At 46.5% G+C, this 25,649-nt stretch overlaps 1 protein-coding gene across 4 annotated transcripts in view; it reads right to left on the reverse strand.

The window, feature by feature from the left end:
- Imp (IGF-II mRNA-binding protein) overlaps positions 1–23,445 on the reverse strand; it is a 58,793-nt gene extending 35,348 nt beyond the window's left edge. Inside the window, exons 1-7 of one of the 4 annotated variants that reach the window (XM_077657900.1) lie at positions 22,677–23,016; positions 21,626–21,720; positions 20,118–20,181; positions 17,169–17,275; positions 15,718–15,787; positions 10,481–10,678; positions 4,730–4,816 (exon numbers count right to left, since the gene is read on the reverse strand). In XM_077657900.1, the coding sequence (XP_077514026.1) occupies positions 4,730–4,816; positions 10,481–10,678; positions 15,718–15,787; positions 17,169–17,275; positions 20,118–20,170 (515 nt within the window). In that variant the 5' untranslated portion in view covers positions 20,171–20,181; positions 21,626–21,720; positions 22,677–23,016. Of the gene's footprint in view, positions 1–4,729; positions 4,817–10,480; positions 10,679–15,717; positions 15,788–17,168; positions 17,276–20,117; positions 20,182–21,625; positions 21,721–22,676; positions 23,017–23,095 lie in introns of those variants that run through there. The other 3 variants (XM_077657899.1, XM_077657898.1, XM_077657901.1) reach the window with 3 other exon arrangements.
- Positions 23,446–25,649: the final 2,204 nt, after the last annotated feature.

Genomic DNA, 25,649 nt, shown 5'->3' on the forward strand with positions numbered 1-25,649 from the left:
AGCGAAGTGGTAAGCGGAGGCATCGCCGCCGCGGCGACCCTTTCGCGCATGCAGTGCCAAATTAATACAGCCGACGAATCAGTCTCAGGCAGGCACAGAACAGGCCACAAAAGTAGCAAACCTACGACTGATGACATGCCTAGTAACGAGTACCAAGCGAGTGCCGAGTGCCCCCAGCTGTTTAAAGCGGATGCAAACGGAAGCGCGCCCGAACTGGTCGCAATCGCGTCGCTGGTGTCCCCCGTGATGGAATCCAAACAAAAATAAAATTTTCGTGGCGCTTTGCGATGCCAGAAAACCGCGGTCTCTTGGATGCCGAAAAGTGGCCAAAAGACCGCGGACAGACTTGCGACGTAGCATTCCATGGAGTGCACTCGGTGAGCAAAATTTTACCACTCTAAAGAACATTCCTGGCACTGAAACGTGCCAAAAAGCGCAAAAGAAGTGTCCCTCCGACTATGAGCCCATTCACGCTAGCGAGGTGAGCTTTCAGCAACGAACTTAGCTCCTTCCTGGCTGCCGTAGTCGTTGCTAAGCCTAACCGTTTCACATCGGCCAAAGCAGGCGAAACTCTCGAAAGCACGCGAAATGTCTTTCCCGAGAGTTTTCGCTTCAAACGAGAAGGCGACCCGCAGGTCGTGCTTGCAAGTGTGAACAACGGTGCTGTCGAGCTGCTGCCTGGTTGCAAGCGACTGCTGCTCGCACGCCCTTTGCCGTGTTCAACGCGAGGAGCTACGTTAAAGGTGTATTTATAGTCCGACGTGTTCAGCGTGCGGGCGCGCGGCGCTCGCAGTCAGTCGCGCTACACCAGTTTCACTGCGCCGGCCGAAGCGCCACTCCCTCTATATCGATGCGCCCAGACGGCACGTGGCGCTTCGGAGCATACGCAGAACGACCGCCGCCTCGCGCGCCGATCGTCGACACATGGGCAGTTTGAATTCCGTTCGCACCTTTTTCTGCGTCGCCTCATCCGCTTCGTTACATCCACGGCGTTGCGGCAGCTACATAAAACATGGCTAGGGTGTTATCCGCGCAACAGAAAATTCCTCTTGTGTTACTAGTCCACCGCTTGCGGTGAAAGCGCAGGTGCTCGGTGTATGTGCGAAATATCGCTCTCTCCACGGGAACAACTCACCCGAGGAGAGACCGGTGCTTCGCCTTCTGTGTTCTCTCTGCCCTGGTGGTCTCTGAAATCCAGCCGTTTGGTGTCATATACACAAGGGTGTTGTTTGATGGCTTCGATAAACCGTTTCACAACGATATCCGGCACAATTTCAATATTTGGGCAGCTCGCATCGCTCACGTACGTCGTCTGCGTTGGCATCCAACATTTTCCTCTGCGCGATGCATTGTGGGTCGACGCAGTCGGCGGCGCCGGCGCGCAATTGGAGCAGAAGAAAAATCTGCGCTGGGCCCGTCGGGGCATGCTGGCAGCCGCCGGTTATGGTGGCCGCTGCAGTGCGTCGAACTAGAGACGGAGCTGTTTCACCAACGCAACGCAGTGTGCGCGCGAGCACGCATTCGCTTACGTTACGTCGGACTATATTCGCGCCTTAACCGGGAAAGACGACTTTAGGGAAGCCGGTCTAGAAATCTGCTTGCCGCTCGTCATAATCGGCCTGCATTGCAATAAAGCACCGACCCTAGCTTCACTGCACTTTTGACGGTGCAAATAGATCGATAACTTGCCGAAAACACGAACAATTTGAGCGCTGGCGAGTCAGGCTGTCAACATGGCGGGTCAACGCAACCACGGTGTTTCCCCGGCGATTTTCTCGAGTTGGTCATGCTTGATTCGCGCCATCAGACTAGACAAACGGTCTAAATGAGTGGTAGGGTCATTGAATTTTGTTCCTAGACATCTGTCAACGGCGCGGACGCGACGCTGCACGAACACTGACACTCGAACCGTAGAATTAGCACAGTGTCGTCAACAATGGTGCGCCAAAAAACTCAACTGCAAACTTCACAGCTGTACACATCGGAAAAAAGACTGCCCAGTAATCATGTGAAGCCCCTATTGCAAAACCGTTCAGTTTTTACGATCGCGCTGCGTACCTACAATGAGCGGCTAATCGTATTTTGAGCACAGCAAACACCTCAGATTCGAGCCACAGCAATTTTTCCCGTGACCCCCCCCCCCTGCATGAAAGCGCCCACTGCCTTCGAAATACCCAGAAATACCCCGATAAAAGCGACCACTGCCTTCGCAATTCGAAATACCCCGAAGGCTGAATGCATGGGTGTGGCGACCGCGGCCTCGTGCAATGCTCGGTCAGATTAGAGCAGGGGTTGCACGCACCCGTTAAGAACTTGAAACAGCCAAAGCTCACTGCCTTTCTTGCACCTGAATAAAGATTTGCTTCACTGAATACATTGTATTTTTGACTTCCTCACCGTCGCGGCGCAATTAAAGCTCGACTGCTTTAGATTTTCTCGGGTGGTCGTTTATATCGAATTACCGCTTATAACGAATTTTTCCACCGTCCTGCTGACTTCGTTATAAAGAAGGATTACTGTACTATAATTGGTTTGAGTTATTTAGTTTTACCTGCTGCAGCCCCTACATCTTGGGTGAGTTCTGTATTTTTTAAAAATTCATACGCTAATTATACTGCGTGCAATCGTGCTCAATATGACTTGCAACACACCTGGAATGATATCAAGTGAGGTTTCTGCTTTATAGTAAACCAGCATGCCTTCACACAGTGCATCCAACTTGCACTGACTGACTTTCAGGGTACATTGTGCTTTGAGTCAAATGCTAAATGCATAAACTTCTAGCAGTGCCGGGTTCACACTGCTTTGAGAACTGAGCTCTTACCACATGCATGCTGCAGCTCATACTGAGAGCAACACTACCTGTACACACACTAAAAAAGGTTCCCTATCTTCCACAAGCGCTTAGAAGCCCCCATGCGCCTTGCCTTCCACCTCTTCCTGCTTTACAGAACATGCAGATGCACAGCCCCTCAAAAATTACCAAAATTCAATTACCAGCAGCTGGCTGCATAGTGGTTTCACTACAAGCTACAAGTCAGTCAGTCCGAAAATAAAGTTGGTGAAAGGAAAAGAGAGGGTCGAGGCATGCATGGACCCAGGTGCGCGGGAACACCAAAGCACAACCAAGAGAATCCAGTTTCAGAACCCCTACACACTACACTTAGTGTAGGTGCACAGGGAATGACGATGGGAATTCTAGCTGTTTTAGTGTCATTTTATTTTACAAAATTTCAAAACTCGAACACCTATGCAGAGGCACCAAGAATTTCAAAAGCCGTATTTCTGGAAACATGGACAAAAAAAAAAAAAAAAACATTACCAGGCAAACTTCAAGTTCATCATGATAAATTTCAACCTGGATATACTGAAACTGAGAAAGCCCCACAATTTCTCGTTGCATGCAGTTTTCATGTGAACACTCAAAAGGTCAGAACAGAACGAAAACCAAAATGAGAAATGCAGGTAAATCACATAGTAAACTTTAACAGTAAACCTCCCTATACTCAAAGTTCTGAACGTGGAGAAACATTCTGCGATCACCGGCAGCAGCCGCCACAACCGCTGCTACGGCTCGCACAAGTTGCGACGCATTGGGCGGGGTGAGTTGGGAAAGAGGGGCAGTGGCAGGAACCTGCCGCTTCCCGCATGTCGCCGCTTGGCCTGCTCGGCCACAACTGCCTTTGGAAACGGGCGCCACCTTTACCACAAGTCTTCTCTGCAACCTCCACTCTCAAAGTGCTGTCGGCACCAGAAACACGGGAGCAACTGTGTGGCAGCTATGGACACTCACTTCTTGTCCTGCACCTTCTTTGCTATATCCCATTGCTTTGAACTGCTTTTGAGCACGAACTATTGCACAGACACCACTTTTTGTGTTGTTAAAAAAATATTAACGTGGATTAGCCCAGCTAATCCAGGATATGCAAAGCGAAATCGAGATTGAGGTCTCTACTGACTCACTGAGCCGGTTGTGCGACTTTCCTTTCGTGAGAATGAAAGGTCTTTGCAAAGTTGTCAAAGCCAATGAACTCTATGAACGTGGTCGGCTCTCCTGTTTTGTTTGGTTTTTGAGGAAAGGAAATGGCACAGTAACGGTCTCATATATCTCGGTGGACCACCGAACCACACCATAAAGGAGGGATAAAGGAGGGAGGGAAAGAGAAAAATGAAAATTGAAAGTTGGATTTTGAGAAAAGGCGCAGCGCTGGGCAGGGCAGCGGTGGAAAACCTGTGGCTTGGTGCTACTAGTGGCGCATGCGCAGTTGTGACTAGGAAGCTAGAGAGAGAAATGCGCCGTGCATCCTCACTGCTCCTCGCGCATGCGCACCATGGCTCTCCAGGAATCACGCGGAACTGCTCAAACTGCAGCCAGTAAAGCTTTCGCTTTAAAAAAGTGGAAGCTGTGGATAATACTCTGTTTGCCATGTAGAGGTGCTGACGGCGTTGGAGCACAGCGGACCACGTCATCTACATTCGCTAGTTGCGATCACAGACATTCCTATTATAGCAGTTCATGTTTTATAGTCATGAAATTTTTGCATGCCTTCACTGAAATGCACCAATGCGTAAGACACCATTTGCTGAAACAAGGCACTCCACTAGATGCTACTTCAGATCAAAACAATAGGTTGCCCAATCCAGTGAACCATCACAGGTGCCCCCTTCCCCAACAAGAAGTCAGTGCACACGACATTCACAATCTCAAAACACAAAAGGAGCGACGCACCGTGCCCTTGACTGCTGGGTAATCTGCCGGATGGTGCCACCAGCTCGGCCAATGATGGCTCCAACCATGTCGCTCAGCACAAGAATCCTGCAGAGTTCAAAGGAAGTATGCTTTAAGGGGAGACGCTCCTCATGAACATTTTTTTTTTAATATTGATGCCAGATAAATGAAAATTGCACAAGTTATAGAGATTGATCTCCTCTTTCCAAATCTGTTTTTATTTCCAAGATAGTTTCATGCTTTCATGTTCCAAGTACCATGCACATGTGAAAAACTGTGCTTGCCAAGCCCCCTGCTAGACATGCCAGTGAGCACGAGAAAGCAGTGTAAAATAGTTTTTCTTGTTCCTAATACTCCACTAAGTGCAAATAAGCAAGGAAATTGTGCACCTGTGTCATGCACCATTTTACCAAAATTTAAGCTCATGCTTCCTTTTCAGAAGCCAGCGCATAAATATTTTGGGACCTTTCATACTTATAAACAATACCAATTGTATTGAAACCTAAATACTTGCATTCTACATACCTTAAAGATTATGTATGCCAAATTTGGTCTTAATCCGAGTACAACAAGTACATAAAATTTTGCATCCAATAGCTATTATTGGTCCAAAATAAGAAGTTGAGAAAAACGCAATTGAAAGTTGCAAATGTTGTTTACTACTGTTCTACAAAGTATATTTACATGAAAATTGGAGACAATACAGGCCAGAGCATTCTCCTAGAGCATACAACTTTAGAATAGGCCTGCACCATATGTTGGTCCCTCAGAGCTTTTCTTGGCAGCATCTTGAAGACAAGCCTTCTTGGCTAGACGGCAGCGACGAGCCCTTGCCTCAGCTGTCTGCTTTGTGGGCATTCTTGAAATTCTGCGCTTGTCACAATTCTTGCCCATAGTGAGGAGTTATCTTGATGGAAGAACACCCAGTTCCTCCAGCACATTCTCAAAGGCCTTGTGTCCTTGATTAAACCATAAGACAGCAAGTGGTGTTGTCATCTCCACAACTGTGCGCGAGGCGAACCTTGTCTTGGGGCACAACAGCCAAATCTTACTGTTGAGTGATTCGGCTGCATTTTGAGTTTTCTCCTTCACACAACGAGTGAGCAGTTGTTCATCTGTAAGCCTCTTGTATGTGGGCAGAATTGCCTTGGCCTGGCTGTTGGTGAGAATGGGGGTGTGTGCTGGGGCTGCCTGACCCAATGCTTCTGCCCTCTTGAACTTGCACCATGAGGCCTCTCCATCCGGGAAAATTTGTGGCTCTTGGCTGCATCCGTCGAGCATCAGAGGTAGAAGGATGCCCAAACTGCACGATACATGCCTTGCACACTTACTCTGTTGGCAGTGATGGCTACCTGAAAGTAGGTTTGCAGGTTCTGTATGACTGCATCTGTGAGCTTCTGGCCTCTTGGCATTTTGAGCTTTTGTAGTGCAGTCCCAAGCCGCTTGGAAACATGGTTAGTGCAGTCCTCTTTTGTGATGGGCACACCATTATACACACTTGGCGTTGACACAGCTGTAAAGTCCTTGCTGTCTCCGTCACTTAGGAAGGTTGTGAATTTCAGGGGAGTGCTGTAGGACTTTGTCCTATTCCATATCCTCAGAGCAGCATTTGTTTCCATAGTGTGTGCTGAGCAATCAACATTTTTTTCACACACTGGCATGTTGAAGGCTTGCCATATCTCCTCCTCCCCTTTATCTTCATATTCCTTGTGGGTACTGCAGCTCTGACAGTAATTAGATAAAACTTCAAAATCTAGGCAAAGCCCTGTTTCTACGGAAATGGCTATGCCTACACCATTATGGCTCTTATAACCTCTCTTTTGCCCAGTGCCATCAAACATGACAGCTAAATTGGCAGATCCAACTTCCTGGGCTGTCACTTTGCGAGCCAACTCCAAGTTCTCGACCACTGCCTTCATAGCCGCGAGGTGCACCTTCTTTGTGATGGCATTGAACGATTTCTGATGCATCGGTTTGGGTAATTCAAGAATTGCGCAAAATCGGACGAGTTGGTTGTGTCCTGCTCCAACAGCGCGCCCCGCAACCATGGCCTTGACATTCACGGCGAAGCTCTCCCTAGTGCTGGCAGATGGACGTGCTTCACCGTTGTAGTCGCCCGCCGGAGTTGCACGCCGCGATGAATACGTCGATGAAACAACGGATGTGGGACATGCTTCACTGTTGCAACGCAACTCCAGAAACGACGCGAGGCCTTTCTGCTTCCCAGCCAGCTCATCGATCGTAAGCTCGCATCGTCCGCACTCCGGGCATGCTGCGCCGCTCACAAGGTCATTCACAGCGCCGATCTCGTAGATAAAAGCACTCGCTGACTCTTCACCACCCCTACCTTAGTTTTGGAAGAACCCTATCTTCTTTTCCGACGCGCTAACGAAACTGTCAACGCTTACGATGAAGTTCGAACATCCAGCCAGCTTCGAAGCGTCAGAAGCGTCGCCTCGGCCGAGGTTAGGCTTAGCGGCCGCGGGCATCTCCGTCGCACGCCGCTTCACTTTCCTGCGAGTTCCCTTGAATTTACGCTTTGTCCGGAACTTGATACGTTTCTTCTCGGCATGCATACTATCGAAAAGCAGAAATATTTGCAATAGCTTGCGGAGCACGTAGCGAGAGGTGCGTGTTGCAGAAGAGCAGACGCCGTAATGCCACTTCGCGAGCTAGGAGCCAATGGCGTGGCCACGATCGAACCACGTGATGTGGAAGCGCTCAGTTTTGGCCGTGGAAAATTATGTTTTTATTATTTATTTCTTGGCAGTTTGCGTAGCGGCAAAGCCTGCATCCGGGAGAAAAAGCATACGCCTAGCTCCTCCCGCAAGCCCAGCACAGTACGATTCCGCGATTTGACGCCTCACGCATTTAAAAATGGGTCAGATCTGCACCTTTTCTAGCCACCGCGAGTACTTTAACAGGGGTTTTCGATAATTTCCAGATCAATTATGGTTCTGATTTTTGCATACATGAAAGAGGAATGCTCAAGTTTACTAAAGCAGTCAAAAACACAAAAGTGATTTTTTTACTTAAAATTGCCGTTCTTCGACCCGCGTCTCGCCTTAATATTGGACTTAGCATAATAAAATCTTCAGCTATTATGTATTTTAGTGTGCTGATTTCAAATATGGTGTCCATTTTTGTGTATATTATGTCGTTTGCTATTAATCCAAGAATTTCGGTAAAGCTATTCTGACAACTTTTTGAAAAAATTGGCTAATCAGATTCAAATAATTTTTATCCCAGTGGATTCTACTATTATTAATGCTTGCAATAAGAGTACTTTTGGTGTTCTAGCCCTTCTGTAACCAATGTTACAATGTTTTGAAGTTCACATAAAAGTGGCAAGAAAAAAAGTGATTTTTATTTATGCCGTTTAACATAGGTGCATAGTGAATAGTCTGAATCGCATTTTATGCCGTTGCCGTCACTTAGCAAGCTGCAAAAATGATTTCGAGGGTGCACACTGTATTGTGAAGCAGTCTGTCGATGATCGCCTCCAAATCTGCGACCACATCGGTAGCTCCGCGGGCAATGGAGGGTTGGCGTCTACATGCTCGTTCGCTAGCGTCCACATCTTGCGCTAGGTTGCGGAAATTGCTACCAAACTGGCGATTTTATCATCGGCGTGCTTCGCAATCCTCGCGATCAGCGCTGGGCAGGAATGTGTCTAATCTGACCCGCTGCTGCCAACACGCGACGCAAGACGAGAATTTTCTGCCCTATTTTCGCGAGCTCTCTTGTCAAAATTGCATCTTTGCGTGTCGATTTCTCGTAAACTACGCGGTATTCAACCATGAAACTTGAAATTAAGATGGAAAATGAGACTTATCCATCATCATCATCATCATCATCAGCCTTACTACACCCACTGCAGGGCAAAGGCCTCTCCCATGTCTCTCCAATTAACCCTATCCTTTGCCAGCTGCATCCACCCTTTGCCTGCAAACTTCTTAATCTCATCCGCCCATCTAACCTTCTGCCGCCCCCTGCTACGCTTACTTTCTCTTGGAACCCACTCCGTTACCCTTAAAGACCAGCGGTTATCTTGCCTTCGCATTACATGCCCTGCCCAAGCCCATTTCTTTCTCTTGATTTCGAATGGATGTCATTAACCCGTGTTTGTTCCCTCACCCACTCTGCCCGCTTCCGATCTCTTAACGTTACACCTATCATTTTTCTTTCCATGGCTCGCTGCGTTGTCCTTAACTTAAGCTGAACTCTTTTCGTTAGCCTCCACGTTTCTGCCCCGTAGGTGAGTACCGGTAAGATTATGCTGTTGTACACTTTCCTCTTGAGGGAAATTGGTAAACTGCCACTCATGATCTGCGAGAATTTGCCATATGCGCTCCACCCCATTCTTATCCTTCTAGTTATCTCCCTCTCATGATCCGGATCAGCTGTCACTACCTGCCCTAAGTAGACGTATTCCGGCACAATTTCTAGGTTCTCGCTGCCAATTGTGAACTGTTGTTCCCTTGCTAGGCTGTTGAACATTACCTTGGTTTTCTGCATGTTAATTTTTAGACCCATCGATCTGCTCTGCCTGTCTAACTCGTTGATCATGATTTGCAGTTCACCTCCTGAGTGACTCAGCAAGGCAATGTCATCAGCAAATCGCAGATTATTTAGGTATTCTCCATTTATTCTTATTCCCAACTGTTCCCAATTCAGGCCTCGAAAAACCTCCTGCAAACATGCGGTGAACAGCATGGGCGATATCGTGTCTCCTTGCCTGACGCCCTTCCTTATTGGAATTTTATTGCTGACTTTATGGAGGACTATAGTAGCTGTACAGTTGCTATATATATCCCAAGGACCCGCGTCCCCCCTTAAAGTGAATGATCTATCCATAAAGACACAATCAGGGTTGACTATATATTTGGTTTTGTCTATTCATGTTCTTGAATGAAATATATTATGAAACAATTTTAAACGCAGAGCATTCCTATGTTTTGAAGTGCATCCCAACCCAAAGCTTTTTTAGCGCTCGTTACACTGAAACAACACCCATTTTGCGTTCTTAAGCGTTGCATTACATTTGTGGTTTCATTTTCCCCACTGGGCAGCATGTAAAGTCACCCCTTGCGTTACATTAGAGTAAATACGGAATATAAAGTATAAATTGCATGCGTTTGTAAAAAAACTTATGAACAGTTCAATATAGCCAATAATCTGTAATATCTGTATTCAATATATAGAGGTATGACTAATATTGGTGAGCTGAGCGGAAGCACCACCAAATAGGAATAATGACCTGATAGCATGACTTTTTTCTTACTTTTTCCCAGTCGCTACTAGTCTGTACTGTGCTGTAACTATCAAGGATACCCTGCCAATATGATCATTGATGGGAAGGAGAAATACCACTAGGAGGCCACAACTTCCAAAAGACACAAAAGCGACCTACTAGCAAAGCGCCCTAGTGCCTACATTACCTTTAAACTGACAAGCGAATAGTAAGTCATCAGAAAATCTGATGTCAAGGGCAAGCATGGAATGATAGCTGTGGGTACTTTGACATCTGGTGTGATATCAAAAAGCTAGGCTCGAACAGATCTGACATCAGATGAGTACACTTTAGTCACATTCCTTTGCAGCCCAGCTGTAACAAGTGGTGCTCAGACTTCACCACCAAGATCATTCTTCAGCACGACTGTAACCGGCCGACAAAATGAGAAAGATATTCATCACATCAACCCAGCCACTCTGGGATGAGTCAATCTGCTTCTCGAAATCCTGACCAACCTGAGTGGGAAGTCGGACGGCCTCATGGGGGACGCCTGGCTTCCCGCATAGGAGAAGGGCCTGAACATGGGTCGGTTGCCACCACCTCCGGGGCGCAGATTGTTGCGGCCACCACCATTGCGCATGTTGCCATCCATGGGGTACTCTGCCTTGAGCACGCTGCCTTCGTACTCGTAGTCCCTCAGCTGAGCCACAGCCCTGCACACAACCGTACAAGTGTGAGGAAGCGATGAAAACATCAGGCCACGCCGCATGTGGAATGTGATGCACGGTAATTATCGCACAGCCAAGGACAGCACAACCGTCATGATGTGCAAGCGTGTGATACTCAAAAAGTGCCTAAAATCTTGGCTACCACAGTATATGCACAACAGGCCCCTCACTAGCCAGGGACCAGAGCACTTCTCTTTCACATGCCCCTGCACACCTTCACTTAAGCAGGTGCGCAGGTTTTTCCTTCTCTTTTCTCTTGTTAGAATCAGTTACAACCTTTGGTTCTGCTCTATACTCAGCAAGTTCAAACACATTGCTTTTCATTTGAGTTAATACTGAAGTGAATGAATATGAATTCCTTCAGTTATGCAGACAACCTCAAACCCTTTTCAGGGACCCTTTAACTTGCCCACAATGAAGTTTCAATTCGTTTTGGGTATGCAAGGCCGCTGCCTAGCAAATCTGCTCTTAGGTGGTGAGATTAGAATGTTTGCAGGTGCCCACAACTGGCACAAGACGAGTTAATTGGGGAGATATGGGAGAAGCCTTTGTCCTGCAGTGGGTGTGGTCAGTCTGCTGCTGATGATAACAAGCTGCAACACTAAGAGTATGGGTAGCAACTTGACCTTCTCGAGTAACTACTTTTGCTTCCTGCCAACTTCTTTAAGTTTTGCTTTTTTCCACTCCAATTTGCCACCTAGCTCGCTATGATGACTGCTATGTGTAAACCTGTGTTGTTTGAAATGACTATTAGCAGCTTGCAAGAGAAAGCACGCCTAAACTTTGAGGAGCTTTGGCACGGTTAGAGCCTAAAGAAAAAAACATGGCGTTGTGCTATAACTGCATCGACAGGTAGCATAATGGAACTCCCGCATAATACACTGATGGCCAACGCTAGCAATGAAACCGACAAACATGCGCACAGCATGCTTGCTATGTTGCGGAAGGCTATGCAACAAGAAACTTAATCGCCACATAGTGCTCCCTTTACTACTAACAACTTCCACATCCAGAGCCACATGGCAAGTTATAACTAGTGGCCACACTAAAACAAGTATGTCACACTTGTACTTTGGCTGCCCAATTAATTTTCACACAGATGTTCCCATGTTACATCATCCACCTTAACTGGTTGTATACAACTGCACAGTACTGCAGAACCGTAGCTCTAAGAATGACCGCAAAAATAAAACTCGGGGACAGACATGAGAGGAAGTGGTGCTAAAACTGCCTATACAAAGCCAACCCTTTACAATGATCATGTTTTAAAGAATCACCATGCCAATATGCATTCATTTTAATTGATCTCAAGTCATCTTCTTAAAATACAGAGTTGAAGGCAATAAGTGTCCAAGTAAATAACTGAGGATGAACCTACACAAGGTATCATATCAGAGCACCCGGGAGCACAAAAAGACAACAAAACCTTGAAGATTTGACACTGGTTAATACATAATCCCAGATAATTCATGGAATTTCTGCAGTCCTGTAATCTATAATGCAGATTTAAGCTACAATATAAATTCGAGCCTGCATCTTGCACAAGCTTGGTTAATTCAAGACTCAGGGTGTTATGCGGGAATGGCAGTGTTCATCACAAACTTCAGAATGGCCGAGTTAATAGATAATACAGCGTCAAGTCGCTTATAATCGATTAAGAAACAAGCATTAACTCTTCAACAAGGTTAAAAAGAACTAGTGCCTTATTCCCCATCACACACACATCTGCAACACTGACTTAGCTGCACCCAGCATGGTGATGTCACACCGGCCAAAGCTAACCCCTGTAGTTCACCACAACTTGACCACCAACATGTTCAGCAGCACCCAAAGTGCTTAGATCGAGTTTGCACTCACAGAGGGCAGTTTCTCTACTGTGCATGCTACGCGCCGCACCATACTCATCGATGCAAAATACACTTTGCTAGCACCAGACTACCCGGATGAAACGTGTACTCTTTGTTCCTTTTCAATCGACAGCTGCTCCTATCGGGAACTTTTTGCACGTGCTACTTCCTTAGAGCTGTGCCCTGCCACTGACCAGGTGTATCCAACCTTGGCCACCGCCCTCGCAAAGGCACAGAACATCTAAATATAAAAGCGCTGGCAAACAGCGAAGAGTTACAGAGATATGTCACCATATTATGCAGCTGTCTAAACTGGCAATGGCTCAGCAACCACGAATCCAAACAAGCTCCCACTGCACGAATTACCGTATTTACTTGAATGTAACGCGAGTCTTTTTTACCGAAAGTAGAAAGGAAATGTCACCCCCGCGTTACAATTGAATACTAGGTTTAAAAACGCTATGAAGAGCACCAAACACACACTATTAAAATCATTCCATGTGTCAAACGTGTGCGCTGATCGTATTGGTCATTCGAAATCACGCACTCCAACTCGCCGGTCAACCAGTACGCGAACCACAGGTCACAACTACTAGGACAAAGCGGCAACCTAATCGCAAACGCAGAAAAAAAAAAAAACGCCTGTGAGAACAAGCCAACAAGAGTCGACGCCAGCTAAAGTCACTGGCATGATGAGAGGGCGCCACCTCTTGGCGAATGCTCGCAACCTGTAGCGAGGTTGTGTGGCCTCCGTGACCGCAAAATGAAACAGCCATCTCGGAGGCACCGAGCGCTCGCAATCGCCGCCAAGACACTAGCAAAGGAGCGAGCAATCCCACCGCCATCTGTCTGTTAATCCTTGCAACTGATGCAAAAACGTGGCCACGTGACTAACAGGCAGCAGGGCATGGAGCAGCGCGCTTTGTTCGCTCTTTCTCGTGTTTGGTGCCAGTGCATGTAGTTGTGCGTTCCGTGCTTCGAGTCTTAGGCCTATCCCCATCAAACGGTCGAGTTGTCTTCAAGCGGAATGGCGTGCTCACGCGCTCAGTATACAACTGGCTTCAAGCGCAACGCTATTCTGCTTGCTGAGAAAGTGAGAAATTCAGCGGCTGCAAGACATCTGAATGTCAACGAATCGACGATCAGGGGATGGAGGAAACATCGCGAGGAATTGTTTAACTGCAACAGCCGGCGAAAAGGCTTTCGGGGGCCCAAGAAAGGCCGCTTCCCGGAGTTGGAGCGTCGCCTTGCAGAGTTGATTAGCGAGCAACGTTCCCGACTACTTGGAGTAAGCATCGAAATGCTTCAGTGCAAAGCACAGGAGCTTGCGCGGGACACGGGTTTGACCCAAAACCAGTTTAAGGCATCACGAGGCTGGGTGCAGAAGTTTATGCGAAGGGCCGGGTTCTCCCTTCGACGCACGACTTCTATTTGCCAGAAGCTGGCCGGGGACTTCGAATCAAAACTTCGAGAGTTCGTCGCTCTACCAACATGACGCTTGGACATATCGGCAATGCCGACCAGACCCCCGTGTATCTGGACATGCCTATGTAAAGAACAGTGCACAAGTCTGGTGAGCATGAAGTTCGCCTTAGAAGCACAGGCAGCGAAAAAAATTGGATTACCGTTATGCTGGCATGTTTGGCTGACGGCCGCAAGCTCCCTCCATTCATCATTTTTCGCCGGAAGACGATCCCGAAGGAAACTTTCCCGAAAGGTGTTATCGTGAGCTGTCACGAAAAAGGTTGGATGGACTCGAATCTTGTCAAAGATTGGATTCAAAGCGTGTGGGACCGAATGCCAGGCGCATTGCTGCATCCGGAAGCAATATTGGTTCTGGACTCTTTCCGAGGTCACCTGACACCCGGCGTCAAACAAAAGCTACAGCGTGACCGAACACATCTTGTTGTTATACCGGCTGGCATGAGCTCCATTCTCCAGCCTATGGACGTTTGCATGAACAAGCCCTTCAAGGATCGCTTGCGACAATTATGCTGGGAGTGGAGTGAAAGCGGATCAACAACAATACCTGCAGGTAGTCTGAAATGCCCAAGCGCGTCTACCGTTGCCCACTGGGTTTCAGCAGCCTGGTACGGGCTGCCTCATGATTTGGGCTACCGCGCATTTAAGAAATGCTCAATTTCAAATGCTCTAGACGGAAACAAGGACGACCTGCTGTGGGAGGCAGCTAGTGACAAAGAAGAGTCAAGCTGTGATGATGACAGTGACGGCGACAACTGCCGTGAGGATGAGGGTGTATAGGAATGCCTGTTTGGCTTGTATTTCAATAAAGTTGTCTTTGACCCTCAGAACTGTGCATGTCGGTTCCTCGCGTCACATTCGGGTTCTTTCGGTTTTTCTGTCGCACACCCGAAGTCTACCCTCGCGTTACAATCGAGTTTTTTTCCCCTTTTCACACCCGAAAAGTCAACCCTCGTGTTACAATCGTGGTCGCATTACATTAGAGTAAATACAGTAATAGTTAAGCTTCAACAACAGCTTTGTTGAGAGCAATGGTAGCGACTCTGCACGTGGTTGAAAAATATTCTGCATTTGCCTTTTTCTATTTCATATGATTCGAAAACTTAATTAGAATATTTTATGCACTTCTCAGATTCTGAATCAATGAGGTTCTATTGTACAAATAAATGATGCATGTTCCAAGATCCATGAAGCAAAAAATGGGCCCACAGCAGGGTTTGCAGTTATAACTGCATAACACTACTTGGTAGCAATCTTGGGAATAAATTTCTAAAAGCAAGTACCCACTACAAAGGTTACAGAACAGGTTTTCTGGGCCAGTGATTACAATCGAGTACCATTTTAAACTTGCACTAATTCGTATAATGAACATCATTTTCAGTAAACCTACGTGCTGGTCACAGCTTCCTAATAACATGCCAGTGCTGTGTCAGAACTGAAAATAGCACTTCTTTTTTTTAACAGTGCAGCTTACTACACTCCAAATAACCACTTGCACTGCAATAACCTTGCGCTGTAATAAACCTGCACGGGTTACCACACAGCCTTAACATGCGAGTGCCTGCAAGACTTCTTGTTGAAGTTCACATTGCAAACAGAAACACAACCCCACTCACTGTGAATGGCACACTACTTGATACAGAACAAGTGACAAGACAAAACAGAATCAAGACAAAAACAAAGAGGCATACATACTGCTGTGCCTGATCGGGAGTTTCATAAGTTACTTGTACTCGATAGGTTGAGCTCTCGGGCTTGGAAGGAACTGAGGGCAAGAAAAGAAAAAAAAAGTGGGGAGGTAAACCAATCTGTAGAAAAGTAACACAACTGCAAATTCAATGGCCAAACTGAATTGAAACCAACGATGCTATAACAAAAAGGACAAAAAAAAAATGTGTCATATATATAAAGCATATTATCATAACACAGTTGAGCTCACAGAACATCCCAAGTGCAAATAAAAACTCCACTAGCAGCTACCCTAGCTTCTACACATCTCACTAGAATATTACAGAGCTCCATACTCATGTCGATATAATGCAGCATTCAACTCTGCCGATTTTAAATTATTTCAACATTTGTGATCCAATACAGAGTTTTGCCACAACCAGAAGAAAAAAAAACTTTTTGACACTTATCTGCACAAAAGCAGCATTCTAGTCTTCCTGAAAAAGAGGCTTGCACTAAGAATAAAACAGTATTGGGTGAACACGAAAGTTGTGCGCCCTAAAATTTCGCCTAGCATTTTTTCAAGTGGGGACAGCCGTCTTGTACCTTAACCTTAAGCAGCATTAAAATTGTTTATTAATGGATAGAAGCATATATCAGATAGTCTGCAGCCCAGCAACGAGCCGAAGGTAAGCATTCACAAGACTAAGGACCCTTCCTTTCATGCAGTTTGCCCATAAACACTAGCCTTGTGCAAGGAATGCAGGTGACTTGCAATACTGTTCATTACCTCCTTGCACTTTCAAATGAATTCAGCAGAAATACAGCTGCAGCACTGAAGCTTCAAAGCAACTCCACTCACAGATATCAACACAAATAAAAAAGCCAGAATCAAGGACAGTTCCAAACGCTATGCAATGATAGATTAGATGTGGTGAAAAGAAGGAAAATAAATGCGCTTCCAACAGCTCTGCTTTCTATACTGCTCAATCAGCCTTACACAGGATTGGCTTCAGAGTTACTGCCGGCACACTGCCAATTAAGGCAAACTCTGCAATGCTAGGGTCCTTTCGGTGAAGCTTACAGATGCAGAGGTGGACACTTACGCGCACACACATGCACACCTATACAATTCAGAAAGACAGCAGTGACATCTCTCGGTTTATCATCCTTAAGAAGCAAAATGCAGGAAGCTGCAAACAGCAATACTAATTCCTAATTCAACGCTGGTCTTCCAGATCAAGTTGTGCTAAACAGCACCCTTCATCATAAAAATACTAACCCTATCCTGTGTCTGCCATGATTTGCAACTTGTGACACCTTTCACCCAAAACCTTTCCTCAATGCTGTGCCAGTTGACCAACTAAGCACATGTAGCAGTTTGTCCCTCTGGCCATCTACACGCTGCTACCCACCACTGGCACACCAAGCCACAAACTGCATGGCACAGTGTCCTTGAGACCAGGCAAAGCACCCACCTAAATCGAGGCTCTGCACTGTGCCAAAGGTTGACAGAAGCTGGTGGACCTGTTCCCGCAGAACATGGCTGGGAATGTTGCCCACTTGCACCCGGTTGCCACGACTTCTGGAACAGGCAACAATTACAGTCGAGCCCACTTATAACGGCCACAGTTATAACAAACGCTCGTTTATTATGAAAGAGCGGCGTACTACCATCAAAATAAGTATTAGAGATATGGCATCGTATCTCAGATAAGACGAACAAATGTGGCCGCACAACTCGGTTACTGCGAACGAGAGAGACCGTAAAATTGTCCCTGGAGTCGGAACCCTCGTATCTCTCTGGAGCAGAAAGTGATGACTGCCTCCAGGCCTCTGTGAAACCTCCCCCCCCCCCCCCCCCCCCTCGTTTCTAAAAACAAAAACAACGCGACCCCCTAGAAAAAAAAAAGATTTATAGAATGCCGACGATAGTTCAGGACAGATGAAGCCTTTAATAATGCATGCCTTGAAAGGCGGCACTTCACACTGGTGAAAAGAGCAGCAAGATTCGCGTTACCGTCCTTCTAATGCATGAGCTTGGACGGCAGTGCGGCGGCTGCTGTGCATGCTCGGGAAGACTAGCAAGGCACAGTACTGTGAAAGCTGTGCTCTGATGTGCAAGACAAAAGGGGCTTGGCGATGCACAGCTTGTTTTCGACAAGTGTAACACTATTTAGAGGGGGCGTAAGGATGACAGGCAACTTGTTCGCCAAGTGTCTTGAAAAAAAAAAAAAAAAACAGGAATGTCCAGTCTGTGCTCAACAACCAGGCGGAGCACCACATGCTGCCTTCTCCCTAGTGCGGTGACCACGCTCTTCTCCAACCGAACGCGACGAGAGAGACCTGCCACTTCACATTGGCATAATTCATTTGCGTCACCAGTGCACAGACAGTAACTGATTGACCAGGTGGCGACGTCCCAGTTTGGGTAACTGTTTCCCGCCGTGGAATAAATTCGAGTGGGCGGAAATGACTGCATAGTGATCAACAGTTGCTTCCGTAAGACTGAGTTTATAATCTCATTAACGATAGAGGGCGCTGTCTAACACCAACATTATCTGATGCCTGTATAGATTTGTGGCAGTGCATCGTTGATGCGCAGCTAGACTGACCTGATGTTGTCAGTGATGACGCTGACATCGGACAGCCATTCACAGATGAAAATATTACTATGTTATAACTACGAACAGTGTCCGATTTCCAGGAAAATTAAGGCGATGATGAGAGGAGGTTTCCGTCACGATTAGTATATCGCCTCCCTGCAACAGCTTGTGGATAGCAGCGTGATAGGCGAGGGGTATGCGACTGATCTAAAGAGCTTGGAATGCGCCGTAATAAGGTCTAGTTTGAATAAACAGACACGTATACAGGACTTACATGATCCGACAATGTACTTTTGGCTCTAGCATGGGAAGTCCACTTACTACGAACTTCGGATACGACAAACGCAATCCACGTGACCGACCATTAGGTTCATTACAAGTGGGCTCAACTACACCCTCAGTGGTCATCAAAACTGCACACCTGTGAGCAAAAGCAAAGAGACCATACCACAATGTTCTAACTCCACTGGCAGACTACCAGCGGCAACTGGCAGGTTTCACTGTGTTCATACACAAAAGCACAGGCAGTATCTATCGCACTTTTGCAGACACATGGCCGGGGTCTCTCAATTAGTCAAGGTGGATGCAAATGGTGCCAAAACAACAAAGAGAGCTGCACTTTTTTTTTTCCCTGGCAAATATACCTGAGCAAGTGTGGCTTGAAAAATGAACAAAAAAAAATTACACGGCTGTCTAAATGGAGACAGTTACAGGTTACCTTCCCTCACTAATAATTGTATGTGCCCATCACATCATAATTAAAGACATACCATAGTGACGGCTAGAAATTAATTTCGACTATGCGGGGTTTGCTGATGTGCACCAAATCACAGAACAGGGGCATTTTTGTATTCTGCCGCCAGTAAACCACGGCCACTGAAACCAGAGTCCAACCCAAAGAACTAGTGCTCAGAAGCTAAAAATCTCAGCCACTGGGTCACTATGGCAGGTGAGCTTGCTCATTAGCAAGATAAAATGCACCACTGCTGTCTACTTAAAGTCCTTATTACGGGGTAAAAGCAGATTTTACCACATTCTTGCATCCCAAACGTATCTCTTAAAATTAAATCGGGCTAAACCCAATTTCTCCTCAAAAATGAGCCTTCAAGAAATGCTGGTTTTCTATTCTAGTTCACAAAGCTGAAGACACCTAAAAAAAAGGAATATCTAGTGCTTATTACAGAGGTGCCTTCTGTCACTTAGGTATCTTAATCCTCTTTTAACAGTCCTTTTTATGAGACGGACAAATTTTAGAATAAGTTCGAAAACGGCGATGCAGAAGCGAGAGGCCACCATGGCTACAGACAAAACGGTTTATCGCAGTCACTGTCTGAAACGCTACCCATGCTAACAACTACCTAGTCCAAGACCTTCCGCTTTTAAAATCATCGCTATGGTGTTGAATGCTTTCGCATTGTACAAAAAAAGGCAGGTGCTCCGATGCGGGAGTGCTTTGTAGGAGACAAAATAATTGTAGTAATAGATTGCGGAAATTTTTCAGTGAAACCCATGATTTCCAAGTTGTTTACAAAATAATGAGCAAAAATAGAGCATTTTATGTCTAGCAGAAAAACACTGTTATATTAAACTGTCTTGTGCTGCAAAAAGTGACAAAAACCTTTGGAAATTTTTCCTGATTAACCATAACTTCATCCGAATTTTACCACCCGAATCCCGGAAAACAAAACCCGAAACGAAGGGCTCAAGTTATGCTGCGGCCCAAATTCTAGAGACTGTTCTCATCGCCATCTTCACTCTACTGAAAGGCAAAACCACACTTTACATTTGGGCATGTTCCTGATGGATCCGGTTCTGACGTACCTTCTGTTCTGCGGTGCTGACTGTTGCGGCTCGACCAGCAGTTGCGATCCCATGAAGGAGTGTCCTACAAAGGCAAGCAGAGCCAAGTTCAGTATGCATGGCAGCTTTCCTTCGAAACACAGCCGGCAATGCAGGATCCAACATAAAAAAAAAAGTCTGCAAAATTACTGACGCAGGCACACAAAAGCAATTGCCAAAATACAAACTATCACTCCCCAAATCTATCAGCGTCCACTACAGAGCAAAGGCCCCTGTCGTTGACCTCCAGTTAACCATGTCCTGCTCCAGCAGAATCGGCCACTTTATCCCCGCAAACTTTCTAATCTCATCCACCCCCTGCAACAGTTGCCCTCGCATGAAATCAACTCCGTTATCCTAAGGGACCATCGGTTATCTTCTCTTCATATCACATTCTCTGCCCATGCCCAATTCTTCTTGATTTTCAATGGGACATCATTAACTCTCATTTGTTTTCCGACCCATTCTGCTCTTTTCCTGTCCTTTACCATTACACCTATCGGTTTACTTCCCACAGTTTTCTCTGCTGTCCTCAATTTAACTTAGCCTGCAAGTTTCTGCACCACAGAAGAGTGCTGGCAAGATACAACTATAGATGCAACCTTCCTCTCGAGAAATACTAAACTGCAAATTGTGGGGTTTCCCTTCACAAAGCGACAATAGGGCTATGAGAGACATCACAGTGGGGGGCTCTGGAGGAATTATAGCCACCCCGGGTTTAACACAGTACACAGGCATTTTAATTTTAGCAGAGATACTGGTAAGCTGCTATTCATGACCACAGAGCACCTGCCAAATGCACTCTACCCCCCCCCCCCCTTTTTATGCTCCTAGCAATTTCACTTTTGTGGTTCAGATTGGAATAGAATACACACATGGCGATATACAATCAACAACCAGAGGTTACTCTGAAGAATGGAAGTTCGGTGGCTTCGACTACCAGTTTTTCGAGGTCAACAATCCAAGAATCTGTTCAACTAGGGCACTGCACTATGCTAATTGCACTTCACTGTTATACACAATCTGGTTCCTTTCTGTGCAAATAAAAATGACTACCACGAATGTCTAGCAAGCTCTCGCTTCGTTCAAGCAGTCTGTACTATGTGAATAAATACATCTGGTTAGCCTCGAGACACAAAAGCACCATGCTAACGAAGCGCATTACCCAATGCTGTCTCTGGGGCAACAAGCAACATGACCCAGTCACAAGAAAAACATGCCGGCAGCCAGACCAGATGAACTAAAAGAAGACTGCCTGCATATAGATGGCTTGCAGTGATGTTACATTCAGCAGTTATGATGGCAAAATAGGAATACAGTGAGATCATGTGCATTTGTCTAATCTGCTTGCCACCACCTGCTCTGTGGGCACCATGCCTGGTTGCACTGGCATGGTGCTAGTGACGTCATGTGCAAGCCATCTATACAGAATAACGATGCCACAGACTCACACGAGCAAACTTTTAAACTGCATCAACGATTATTCTCACATGGGGCACTTCGCACAGAGGGTTCCAGAGAGCAGAAAAGCCGCCGGTACCAGTATGTGTGCCTGCTGTACTGATCTAACATAGCCCGTACAAACCTGCAATTAACATTCAATGTCAACCTTTAAACGAACAATGCATATCATGCTTACACTAGCCAAATTTCACACAGAAAAAGAACTCAAGAACCCAATATACCAAGAAAACTGAATTTTCCTTACGCATCAATATAGCAAAGCAAGTTTTCCATCATTACAATTTCTGCAATACGAAACACGAAACCGTTTAGGCATAGAGTGCAAAACATGACGAAACGTCGTACTGCGAATCATAAACACCGCGTTCATGTTTAACTTAGCTGTTTAGGTACGCTTCCTCTTCGTAAGTATGCTCGTTCCCAAAGGAGACTTCACTCGCGTCAAACAGCATCATTGCGCCGAAGTGGTTCAACTTTTCGGGACCAGTGGTTTTTACGATCTGCACTGACGCCGATTTCCCGACGACTTCAACGCTGACTCATCCTGGCACGCCCATTATCAACATTCCCACTGGGGTTCCAATCATATCGGTAGGCGAAATCGATGGCCCTAAGGAAAACGTCTCGCATGTGTGTCATCTTATCGTCCGTGCACTTGCACTGGTGCGGGCCACATGTTCAAGGGAGCGAAAGTGCTGTGGCTTACAAGATAATCTCATGCCTCGTGCGCATTTCCTCCTTTTCAATCTGAGACGAGTTTGTAAAAGCTGAGCTGTTTCCATCATTAACCCAGCACAGAAAGCACCCCGGCAGCATTTTACCAGTCAAATTTTAGAATACATGGCGGCGAATAAGACTTCCATAAAAAAAAAAGCCGAACGGCAAAGTTGGCGAGCCCCGAGCCAAACACGAGCACGATATGTGAAGAAGTAAGGTCGTTGCCTCTAAAATAAGTTACGGAATACCTAGCGCCGCACGGCGACCGGCGCTCCAACAAGCAACTGGGCAGTGCCGCTGAAATGGCACAGTAACAACCCTGAACAACTGTTCCGTGCTAGTAACTATAAGGGCACGTACCAGTATCGCTTGCTATGTCTCCCGGAGTCGATGTCACGCGCTAATTTAAGTCTGTTTCCACTGATTTTGGCTAAGCCTAACCCACCCGGTAACCATGTGTGTGGCAGAATTTGCTGCAAGGCTGACGACGCGCGCCGGTACTCGAGTGGCGCAGACTTCAGACACGTTGGCGCCGTTCGCCCGCTGCTAAGTCATACGACAGACGCGAATACTTCACAACACCTGCAGCAAAAACGTGACGAGGTGCCACCTCCTGGCCACGCCGGCCGGAGAATTTAGATTAGGCGCCATTTTGAAGGGAGTCCATGCAACCTGCGTTTCTGAGCGACCCCTCCAACATGAGTCAACTGTCGGCACGCTACGTTTGCTACATGTGCGTCTTGCCACTGTCAGAGAACGCAGGTATATTGATGTCTTACCGTTCAGCGTCTCGATGGCCTTGCTAATCGTCAATTCGTCAGCGCACTCGACGAAAGCGTAGCCCCCCTTCTTCACGAGCACAGATTTTGGAATAGCGCCGGTTTGCTCATGAAACAGTTCTCGGATAGATCCTTCGTTTACGTCAGCCGGTAGATTGCCGATGTAGAGCTTGTTCATGGTGGAGACACTGATCTATTGATAAAGTTTTGAGGCGGTATGGGATGAGGAAAGAAGAGAGAAAGAATAATAAAAGAAAAAAAAAGCTAACAGGCCGATGGTGCACAGAAAAATGCTAGTGCGAGTGCCGCCTCGCGTCGATCGCCTCCCTCTTGGGGTAATCTAAAAACTGGCATGAACTAACCCACGTGGCCAAAATTTTTTGTGTGCCTTATTTCCGCCAGGCGGGTGTCACAAAACAAAGCTTAGAAAAGTTTTCAGCTTAGTGAAAAGGTACAGCATAAATTAGTGAGTGCCGTTTTACGACAGATTCAAACTAAAACTTGGAATTGCGCTGTAACAGGCGTCTGCTACCCGCTCCAGGCACCGTGCATTGTGAAAATAACTTTTCGGAATGAAAAAAAATGTAGCGTTTCTAACGTGAGCAGTCCTCATGTAGCTAGGTGAGAAAAGAAATTAAACTTGCCGTAGTCCTTAGACACCTTAAGTAAATCCATGCGTGATCGAATAAACTCAGCGGCGCCATTTCACAAATAGAACGCTGCAAACGCGTGCCGCTAACCGACGTTCTGCGGTGGCATCGCACAAAACTCATTTTATGTCCTAAGCACTGCACGAGCCCGCGAGCATGTGATCTCCCGCACACTCCGTGAGCTAATTCTCGAAGGTTTTTGAAATGGAGTGGGAATTATGAGCGCGAGAGCTTCCACGAGTGTGACGCGTCTTCACGCGCTCGCGTGCAAACGAAACTATTATAAACACTAGGAAACCATCGCCTCGGGCACATGTACTAGCTCCGGTTCTACTGTCAGTTCTTATCTCTGCATCCATTCCTCCACCCTACCTCCACACACACGTACTACACCCGTTACATCAAAGCGAGGGTGGGATGTTCACTCTCCTTAGGAACGAAAACGCCTCAGCTCTGTTGGTTTGGTTTTTTCAGGACACCCGTACCGCGCCGTAAGGGAAAGGTTAAAGGAGAGAGTGAAGTGCTGTAGTGGGCTCCGGATTAATTTCGACCACCTGGGGATCTTTAACGTGCACCGACATCGCACAGCACGCGGGCACCTTTTGCGTTTCGCCTCCGTCAAAACTCGCCCGCGTTCGAGGAACTCCGGCTCAGTAGCCGAGCGCCCCAACCACTGGCAGCATACTAAAAACAAGCTTTAACTGAGAGCGGTTGCTGGAGGCACAGAGAACGGTATGCGGAGAGCTGGGTGCCGTCGTTTTGAGAGCCTCCAAGACCTCCACCGCCCCCGTCTCAAGCGCGGGAGCTTTCCGGCCCTCATCCTTCAGGTACCATGCAGTACTTTTTTTTTTTTAATCTCTGTAAAACTACTCAGAAATAAAGAGCGTGGCTTAGAACTGTTCAGAAGGGCGCGCTACATGCCTGCCCGACCAGAGGTCATTGAAGGTTATTGCCCTTCGATTAGTATCAAGACTGCCTCCATGCTTGGGGGAAAAAAATGCGTTTTGTGAATGCGAACGCATCCTTGGACCTACATGACCCAATTTACTATAAAGGCCTTTACTCTGAAGGTCTTTACCATGAAGGAATTCACCCTAAAGCACCCAACTATACTTGATAGCCCATGGCATAATGTTATCTTATGGACTATTAGATGTCACCAGAGATCGTGGTGGTGTTACTAGAGGTTTTGTGGACACTTTCTGGACACAGATGATGCCGCAGGGCTTCGCAGCAAAGGAGCCATACAATGCATTTGTGTGAGCAACACAACTTCTTTAAAAAATATTAAGTACCTTAACTCCCAGTGCGTCGCACATTGTAACTGAAACTTCCAAGTTTACCTCCTGGTTGCCAGGAATATTATTCAGGTTGGTGGACACTTACACCTTGGTATATCTATAGCTGAGATTTTCATACCAATAGTTCCTTGGATTGCTTGCAGTGTTCCTCAAGCGCCTTAACTTGTGCACCTCTCAACCAGCATCTTTCCTTTACACCTTAATTTTAGACCAATCGAATTCCAGTTGCTCTCTACAACCAGTCAATAACTGAATTTGGCAATTTTTGAGGTGCTGTGCATTTTTTTTTTCTTGAACATTAAGCAGGAAGAGACTGAAAGCAAATCATGTGGGGTACTTTAATTGCTACTAAAAACCATCAAGGTTCTCAGAGACCAAAAAAATGAACCTCTGTTTTAACAAAGTGCATATTAGAAATTGAAACTAAACCTTATTGCAATGCTCAGAAGTTGTTCATGTACGTGACAGGCTTACATGCTTTCACGTTAAGTGGAAAGAGGCATCTCCACAACCGAAGAGAATAGGAACCAAATAGCAGCGAATATGCCGCACGATGCACTGACTGCACACTACGGGCACTCATTTCACTAAGTACGCAGTAGA

The sequence above is a fragment of the Amblyomma americanum genome, chromosome 3, assembly GCF_052857255.1.
Source record: "Amblyomma americanum isolate KBUSLIRL-KWMA chromosome 3, ASM5285725v1, whole genome shotgun sequence".
Taxonomy (NCBI): domain Eukaryota; kingdom Metazoa; phylum Arthropoda; class Arachnida; order Ixodida; family Ixodidae; genus Amblyomma; species Amblyomma americanum.